The sequence below is a fragment of the Dama dama genome, chromosome 10, assembly GCF_033118175.1.
Source record: "Dama dama isolate Ldn47 chromosome 10, ASM3311817v1, whole genome shotgun sequence".
In the NCBI taxonomy this organism is placed as follows: Eukaryota; Metazoa; Chordata; class Mammalia; order Artiodactyla; family Cervidae; genus Dama; species Dama dama.
Window position 1 is genome coordinate 27360912 of NC_083690.1, and position 8859 is coordinate 27369770.

Below are 8859 nucleotides of genomic sequence, written 5' to 3' on the forward strand. Positions count from 1 at the left end.
GAGGGGCCAGTGCAGGAGGCCAAGGGCAGCTGCTAAGTTTAGGGTGGCTCCTTCTCCCTTCTTAGAGACAACAGGTGGCTTGACCTCAGTGCCCAGAAAAGAAACTGTCTTAGAGGCATTGGCATGAGTCTGGAGGAGGGAGCGGGGAGGAGGCAACTTCTTCAGGACATCGGGTCCCAAAAGGAGCAGGAGGAGGAGGAGACATGGGTGTCCTTGCCAACCTTGAACCTCCTGGGGCTTCCTCAGCCACTATTTCCCCAGACCTCCACTGTATGGAATGGACTGAGGCACTGAGGCCCAGAGGGTTGGGAGAGGGGACCTCAAAATCACACAGTCAACCAAGCTGGTTCTTGCCCAGATTGGAGAGAGAAGTCATTGGCCATCCAGCCACCAAGGTGGAGGTGACTAATTAACTTCTCTCTTGGTGTCTTTGACTCCCCTCCTCTTGAGTTCCAACTTTTACGTCCATATCCAAAAAAGTGATTATAGACTCACACGAGACCATGTCCTTCTCCTATTTCAAAACTTTTCAAGGCTCCCAAGGTCTCAGCCTTCAGTCTGGCATTGAAGACTCTCCAATCTCCGGTGTCCAGCCCCTTGTATCCTCTGCTCAAGCCCCATCCCAATTCTGGTGAGCTGAACACTTCTGATCTTTGATTTTTCCAGGCCTTTGCCCATCCTTGCCCTCCACTTAGCATGTCTGTTCCTCCACTTCCACCTGACACTTCTAGTGGCCTTCATAAGGTCATTTCAGTACTCCTACACAGGCCCACTATGCCCTCTACATCTATATTCCAACTAGTGTGTCATTTTCTGCATTTACCCTCTCTCCTCAGCTAGACTGTAAGTTCTACCAAGGCAGGGCCTGTATATTAATCGTAATGATTGTAAGAATTCTCTGGATGTCCAGTGGTTAGGACTCTAGGCTTTCATTGCCGAGGGCCCAGGTTCAATCCCTAGTCGGGGAACTAAGATCCCAGAAGTTGTGCAGTGCTGCCCCCCCCCAAAAAAAAAAATTATAATGATCATACATCACTAATTGTTTCCCAATAGTGTTCACATCCACAAGTTCTTTGGCCTGGGAATTACCTTCCCATTTTACAGAGGGGGAAACCAGGGCCCAGAGAGTTGGAGCACAAAACCCAATGTCACAGAGCAGGCTCTCTGCTCCAGGCTGTCTAGTCTCTTCATACTTAGTGATTCCATGCCCCATATCTTCCCTCACAAACTCCTCCCTCTCCTTAAAGGGGATATAGAAGACTTCCTGATCCTTCAGCTTCCCCAGATAGCTCTCTCCCACTTTTAACCTCTGTCACTACCCCAACACATACATACTCTTGACTGTGAACTCCACAATGGAGGGACTGTGTTTGTCCAAGTGCACCCACATGGTGGGGGGAGGGACAGCAAGGGATGTCTTTGGTCAGACTTCAGCCTCCCTTCTCCAACGCCTCCATGTTTGATCAGACCCAGATCCAGGAGTTCAAAGAGGTAAATATGGGGAGAAGGGAGACTGAAGTATGGCCCAGTGCCTGGTACACTATTGATGCTTAATAAATTTACTGGGTTTAAACCTTGCAGCGATACAAGAGCCTGGTTCGTCTCTCTCCTAGTCCGGTGTCTCAGCCTGGGCTCCCTCTGAACTCTGGCACATTCCAGCCTCTTTTGGGGAGAAAGAACATCCCTTCCTGCCCAGGGCCTAGTGAGACATGCAGCCCAAGACACCCTCCCTTCTCTCTCCCTCCCTAGGCTCCAGCTGCTGCTGGCCCTCCAAGAAAGGAGCCTTGAGCTGGGCTATTTTGGTATCTGGGGTGGGCACCCACAGGGCTAAGGTTACAGTGGTATGTTAAGGGCTCCCTGGGACAGGACTATATAACTCCAGAGGGAGTGCTCCAGACGGACTCTCTGCTCCTTTCCAGCCAGAGCCACTGCCTTGCCCCCGGGAGACCCAAGACATGGTGAGTGAGAATCCCCCAGCCCAAGCTCAGATCTCTCAGACCTCAGGGCAGCCTCACCCTTTGAAAGGAAGGAGCTGATTCCAAGTCTGGCAAGAGGAAAAAAGATGAATCTTCCCTTTCTTGGTATCGTTAATGGGGAATATATAGAATGATACCCTAAAGGACCCAACCAAGGATAATCTGCCCAGACACTCCACTCAAAGGAGCCCAGTCCCTCTCAAAAGCACACTCCTCCACCTTTCTAAATCCCCTGGAACCAGCCAGGCCAGGATTCACACTCCCATTTTATAAATGAGAAGGTAGAGGTTCAGACAAGGTGAATGAGTGGATCAGGGACACACAGCAAGTCTAGAACTCAGAGGAGCCAGGCTCAGGGCACTGAGAAGGCAAGAAACGTTTCACTTGTTGGGTAGGGTGGAAGGATGGGCACTTGAGGGCTTCAGATAGAAATTTGACGATCCAACTGAAACAAGTCCCCTCAGCAAAGAGTCGTAAGGAAGGGGAAGCCTAGAGTCAGAAGAGTTGCTTTAGAAGAATGAACTCTAAGAGTTCATTGCCTCCAGAGGAGTAAGGATGGGTTCACGAACCCCTCTGCCCAACCCTCATCCTTCAGGCACCCAAGAAGGCCAAGAGAAGGGCAGCGGCAGAGGGCGGAAGCTCCAGTGTCTTCTCCATGTTTGATCAGACCCAAATCCAGGAGTTCAAGGAGGTAAGTGTGGGGAGAAGGGAGACTGAAGGCTGACCAAAGGCACCCCTTGCTGCCCCTCCCCCCACTCCTCCCTGGAATGTGCACCTGTTTGGGGGAAGGAGAAGGGCTTAGATTCCTTACTCCCCTCCCTGCTTGGAGTGTAAGAGGACCTTTGACTGGCAACCAGAATCTCAGAATCTGATCTGCCTGGAGTAAGGATGCTGAAACTCGGTCACGGGAGACATAATCTCTCCTTGCCTCTGCCCTCCACAGGCCTTCACAGTAATTGACCAGAACCGGGATGGCATTATTGACAAGGAAGACCTGCGGGACACTTTTGCAGCCATGGGTGAGCTGCCTCCTCTACTTGAAAAGATTCAAGGCTGCAGAGTCCTGGGCGTTCAGCAGCTGTGGGTCCCAGTCCTGCCAGGTCCAACTTGGGACTCAGTCTATCCAGGATAAAAAATGGATGGGATAAAAAAAAATGGATGGGATGATCTGAATTTATAGGAAGCATTATTCTCTGGCTGCAAGACCCCACTCCTGCCCCTGCTTCCCCAACCCTGTTCTAGGGCGTCTCAATGTGAAGAACGAGGAGCTAGACGCCATGATGAAGGAAGCCAGTGGGCCCATCAACTTCACTGTCTTCCTGAACATGTTTGGGGAGAAGCTCAAAGGTGAATGAAGTATGATGTGTCCTTGGTCCAACCCCTCAGCTGCCTCGCCTCAGAACTTGCAGGGACTGACCCTTTAGCAATCCTTCAGCTACATGTGCCCTCTGACCACCCCCCCTCCAGGTGCCGACCCTGAGGATGTGATCACTGGAGCCTTCAAGGTCTTAGACCCTGAGGGGAAAGGCACCATCAAGAAGCAATTGTAAGTGACACACTCCAGCTGCTCCCACACAGAAAGCCTCTTTCAATTCCCACCAAGAGTTAGGCACTGCCAGGGATAAGGGTGGCTCAGACAGTAAAGAATCTGCCTGAAATGCAGGAGACCTGGGTTTGATCCCTGGGTTGAGAAGAACTCCTGGAGGAGGGCATAGTACCCATTTCAGTATTCTTGCCTAGAGAATCCCTTGAGAAGCTCTTGAGAGGAGCCTGGCAGGCTACAGTCCATGGGGTCGCAAAGAGTCGGACGTGACTGATCGACTAAGCACCGCATAGAACAGGGATAAGGGAAAAATCAGGACTGTGGAAATGGGCGATGGAACACAGAAAGAAGGGCAAAAGGGGAGGCTAGAGTGTTTGGGAGACCAGTGAGGAATCCAGAATGACCCCGGTTTTCAAGACGAGACTGGGAATGGCAAGGGGGATGAGGTGGGAGGGCGTGGAAAGGAATCACGAAGTCCAATCTCAAACCTCCCCTATATCACCTCTCTCCAGCCTGGAGGAGCTGCTGACCACGCAGTGTGACCGCTTCTCCCAGGAAGAGGTGAGTGGAGGAGGGGTCTGGGAGAAGCGGAGGGACGGGAGAAGGGGAATGTAAGGAACCAGTTGGCGATACCCGGCCTGGTTTCCGCAGATGAGGAACATGTGGGCTGCCTTCCCCCCCGACGTGGGCGGCAACGTAGACTACAAGAACATCTGCTACGTCATCACGCATGGCGACGCCAAGGACCAGGAGTAGAGCGGACCCTTTTCGGCCTCTGCTAGTCAGCACCTTCCTGCCAGTCCGACCTCCCCACCCAGACTCCTAATAAATCGAAAGGGTCTCGTTTCTTATCCGCGGCGCCTTCAGTGCGTTTGTGCGAGTGGGACTCGGGTGGGAGGCTGGGCAGAAACACCGGCTGGCACGAAACGGGTGCCCAGCAAATGAATGAATAAATAGTGGCCCGGAGGCCTGGGTGGAGCGGTTCCGCCCGCTACGCCCGCCACTTATTCCCGCTGGGAAAGAGAAGATTTGTATGGCCTCAGAGAAACTCAGTTTTTATTGAAGTCATGATTGGGAGAAGTGGGGAGGGGATGGAGGTGTTCAGGGTTGGCAGAGGAGGTCGCGCTCCTCAAGTGAGCTGGGGCGGAGCCAAAGGCGGGGCTACAAATTTCAGGATTGGGAGATCCTGAGAGCCCGCCCCTTAGAAGGGCGGGCCTTACAGGCTGCGAGGTAAAGAAAACCCCGATGGGGGCCTCAGAGAGCGTCCGACTGCTCGCCTTGAGCCTGGCTCAGCTGCATCTGGGCCTGCATCTTCTCCAACATCTCTTGCATGCGGCGCAGCTGTGCGGGGAAAGATTGCAGGCATTGAGTCCGGGCGCGGCCAGAGAGGGGCTCCGAAGAGGACTTGGGGGTCTTGGTCTGGGGGAAAGCTCACCTCCTCGTCTTTCTCGCGGATCAACTTCTCCGTATCGGCCAGAGGCAGCATGGGCAGCGGGATCTCTGTAGCGCTCTGGCGGGAAAGCTTACTAAGGGGATGGGAGAGAAGGAAAGGAATCAGAGGCGAGGGCCTTGGTTGAGTCACCGCCGCGAGACAGGATCTGGAGTTCGTTTGGAGTTTAGGAGGCGGGGCCATATCCTTAGGTTAGGGCTGTAAGCAAAGGGGATGGGGAAAGAAAGGCTCTGGGAGAGAAGGTGAAGGTCGAGGTCATGGAGAGTGAGGGCGGGGCCTTGGAAGCACCTAACTGCCCGCGCTGGCTCTCACCTACGGCTGGCTCGATCCCGCGCCCCAGGCCGGGCCAGGCTCTGTAGGCAGCGGGCCCGGTAGCCCTCGTAGAGCAGGTCGTGTGTCACCTCCTTCAGGTCCTGCAGGTGTGTCTGCACGAGCATCCGTCGCAGGTTCAGGAAGTCGCAGTGATGTGGATTCTCCACTGGGGGGCGGACCCGCGAGCGTCAGGGAACTTGGATCGGGTCGGCTGCCCAAGGACCCCTCTTTGGGCTCCGAGGACCCCTGGGACCAGAACTTTCCCCAACTTCACATGTTGGGTACGGTTGGCTGGGAGGAGGCCTGGGCTCCCTGCTGGCCTCAGAACTCGTACCCGGCCTTACTCACCCTCTACAGTGCCCCAGGAGTAGTGACGTCCCCTCACCGGTCGGGGCCCGCCGTCCCGAACTACTTCGCAGGAACCGACGACCGCAAAAGGGATGCTTTCCTAGAGGGGAGGAGTCAGCGATCTCCATCCTCTCGCCGCCCCGTGGACAGAAACCTCTCTCAGCTTCCACCTCCACATCCGCCTCCCCTGGCTTCTCAGTCCTGTCCTGCTTTGCCTCTGTACCTTCATCTCTGCATCCTGCCTCTTGAAGTCTTCATCCTCATCAGAGTCACATTCGGGGAACTGGTAGATGTTGATCTCTTCCTCCTTCAACTGTTCCCGGATCTTGGAGGAGACAGATGCAGACAGAAACACAAAGGCTGTGAGCCACAAAGACATTGCCTCACCAGAGACAGTGAGATCTGGATACAGACACGGGATGAAAGAGACAGAGAGGAAGGCGTGAAAAACATAGATGGTGAGAGATGGGCATCCAGGAAGACTGAAAACAAAATCTCAGACGATGAGAGACAGAGACATAGATGATGAAAAACTGAGACCTTACCCTAAGAGGAAAGCCTGATGTTTGGGAAGTTTTGAAGATGAGCAGACACCAAAAGACCAGGAGAGAGAGACATAAGTGAAAACAGTGGGAGAGGGCACTGAAGAAGTGGGGAGATGGGGGCATGGTCAGCATCCTGGGGCCAGACAGATAAAATGGGCAGTTATGTCCACATTCCTGCCCTCAGACAGATCTTAGCCAAGCATCCAGTCCAGGGATTTTATTCTGAGCCTCCAGAGATGTGGCTTCCTGAGGCAGCTTATGACCCACCTTTCTCAAAAACTTTCTTCCAGTCTAGCCTGACATGTCACACTCCAAAAAGGCTACCCCAAGATCAAAGAAGTCAAAGCTGAGTTCAGCTTTTGTCTTGACTTTTGGCTTCATGTGCAGGCCAAAGGTCAGAGGCCACCACACATACCTTCTGTTTGAGGGCCTGTGTTTCCTTCGGCATCAGGGCATCTGCTTTGCCAATGACTGGGATGATGTTGACCTTCTCGTGCACCGCCCGGAGAAAGGCCACATCTAGGGGACGGAGCCTGCACCCAGAAATTGGTCAGGGCTCAGTTTCAGGGTACAGAGACCCGCCCCCCCCCCCCCGACTGCCGGCCCTCCCCAAATGTCCCAACCCCCTAGGGTGTCCCACAGACCCCCGGCCAAAGGGTGAGATGAAGTAGAGGCAGCAATGGACGCGTGAATCCTGGATGTTCTTCCGGTTCAGGCCACTCTCATCCCGAAGATACTGCTCAAACTGCTCCTCAATGAAGCGCACCACAGGCAACCAGCTGGGGGTGTGGGGAGAGCAGTCAGAGATCCGGACGGCAGGGGAGTGAAGGGGGCGAGGCTAGCCGGGACTGTGGGGGTGAGAAGCAGGGTCTTTGGCTCCAACCAAAAATGTCAGAAGAAACTGGCAGGTGAGATGTTGGGAAGCACAAGGCGTTTTGGGCCCCAAGACCACTGGAAACAGCTCCCGCTTTTGCGGGGGCGTGGGTAGGGCAGGGCAGATCAGCCCTGAATCTGACCCCTCGGTCTCCACAGAGTAGCCACATTGGGAAGCTGAGCCCTGGGCTCTCCCCCATTCCTCACCAGTCTGAACAGTCCACTGAGTCCCCAAAGCCAGGTGTGTCCACCACAGTCAGCTTCACCTTAATACCCCCCTCCTCGATCTCCACTCCCCGGCGCTCGATGGTCAGCGTTTGCGTCAAGCGAGCTATGAGGATGGGGAGAGGTCAGGGAGCTGGCGAGGGGTCTGAAGCAGGACTAATTTCCTTTCTCAGACTCACAGTTGCCCCCCACCCATTTTTCAGGGGAGGAGACTGAGTCTCGGAGAAAAGCAGTGAGCTGCCTGAGTTCCCCAGAATGTCATGGGAGACCCAGAAGGAAAGGAAGGGTGTGCAGTCTGGGGACATGAAAGGAGAGGGGTCAGAGGGCCTGGGCAGTGTGGTGGGGAGAGGGGCGTCTTACCACTGGCTTCTGGTATTTGCCGATCCTCATAGAGGTTGGTGAGAAATAGGCTGTTGATGAGGGTAGATTTTCCCAGGCCTGACTCCCCTGTGGACAGGTCAAGCCCAGCTGGTCAGGTGAGGGGACAGCCAAGGTCTCTTGAGGACCCCCTACCAGGCCCCTCTCCAAAGCCCTCAGACCTGCCACCATGAGTGTGAAGTCAAACCCCTTCTTAACAGACTTGCGATGCAGCTGGTTGGGGAGGGCGGCAAACCCCACATACTCCTTGTCCTGTTGGTGAGGGTGGACGATATGAGGCTGCTGGGGGCGGCAGGCAGGGTCCCCCAGTATGACCTGATCTCAGAGGCTAGGAGAAGTCAGCCGACTGTGGGTTGACCTGGGCCGGGCTACCCTAAGGGCTGGGGATGGAGAGATGCGTGGATTCCTGGGCGTAAGGACTCACCATGGCCCCGATAGCTGTTGCTGCACCTGATGGCTCTCCCCACTTCCTCTGGTGGGGCAGGAAGTTGAGGGCGGCAAACAAGGGGGCGGGCACTATAGGAGCTGAGATGCTCCAACTGGCCCAAAGAAGTGGGGAAAACCAAGATCGAGAACGGCTGGTTCTCGATTCCTGGGTCCCTTTGCCCATCACCCCGATAGGAAGCCATAACCCCTCTGTTCTCTGTACACCTTTATTCCAAGCCCCGCTGTGGCCCCATCACCCTGATGGAAGGTAGGGTTTAAGCAGAGAGGAAGGAAGTGGGTTGGTCTCTCTAGCAAGTGAGGTGAAGACTTGGATAAAGATAGTTTAAAAAAGTTTCAGCCTGGTGTTCTGTGATGACCTCGAGGGGTGGGATGGGGGTGGGGTAGGAAGAAGGCTCAAAAGAGAGGGGATATATACATACTTATGACTGATTCATGCTGTGGTATGGCAGAAACCAACACACTATTGTAAAACAATTATCTTCCAATTAAAAAATAATAAAATTTTAAACAATTTCCAAGGGTCTGAGTAGACCAAAAGCAATAACAAGATTGAGGGTGGGAGGGACCATCAATTTTCCTCCCCAGCTCATGCACTGGATTTTTTTTTTTTTCACACTGGATTCTTAAAAAAGGACTTCAGATCTTTACACTACTGCCAGAGAGCCTGCCTTCAGAATCCTAGCCAAGGCACTCCTCTGCTCAAAACCCTTCACGGACTTCCCAGTGATCTTAGAATCAAGTCTGAGAGTCCTGGCCAAAGCC

General features: G+C 54.0%; 2 protein-coding genes across 2 annotated transcripts; one reads left to right on the plus strand and one right to left on the minus strand.

Annotated features, from left to right (window-relative positions):
* Positions 1-1467: 1467 nt before the first annotated feature.
* MYL11 (myosin light chain 11) lies at positions 1468-4349 on the plus strand. Its single transcript, XM_061154010.1, has 8 exons — positions 1468-1491; positions 1920-1958; positions 2572-2667; positions 2920-2995; positions 3219-3323; positions 3444-3522; positions 4032-4080; positions 4171-4349. The coding sequence occupies exons 2-8, from the start codon at positions 1956-1958 to the stop codon at positions 4273-4275; spliced, it is 513 nt and encodes a 170-aa protein (XP_061009993.1). The 5' UTR covers positions 1468-1491; positions 1920-1955; the 3' UTR covers positions 4276-4349.
* Positions 4350-4558: 209 nt separating this feature from the next.
* SEPTIN1 (septin 1) lies at positions 4559-8275 on the minus strand. The gene is made up of 11 exons (XM_061153215.1): positions 8075-8275; positions 7812-7902; positions 7633-7719; positions 7255-7378; positions 6819-6953; positions 6590-6707; positions 5853-5954; positions 5630-5729; positions 5282-5447; positions 4955-5045; positions 4559-4860 (listed from the first exon to the last, which is right to left on the minus strand). The coding sequence occupies exons 1-11, from the start codon at positions 8258-8260 to the stop codon at positions 4774-4776; spliced, it is 1287 nt and encodes a 428-aa protein (XP_061009198.1). The 5' UTR covers positions 8261-8275; the 3' UTR covers positions 4559-4773.
* Positions 8276-8859: the final 584 nt, after the last annotated feature.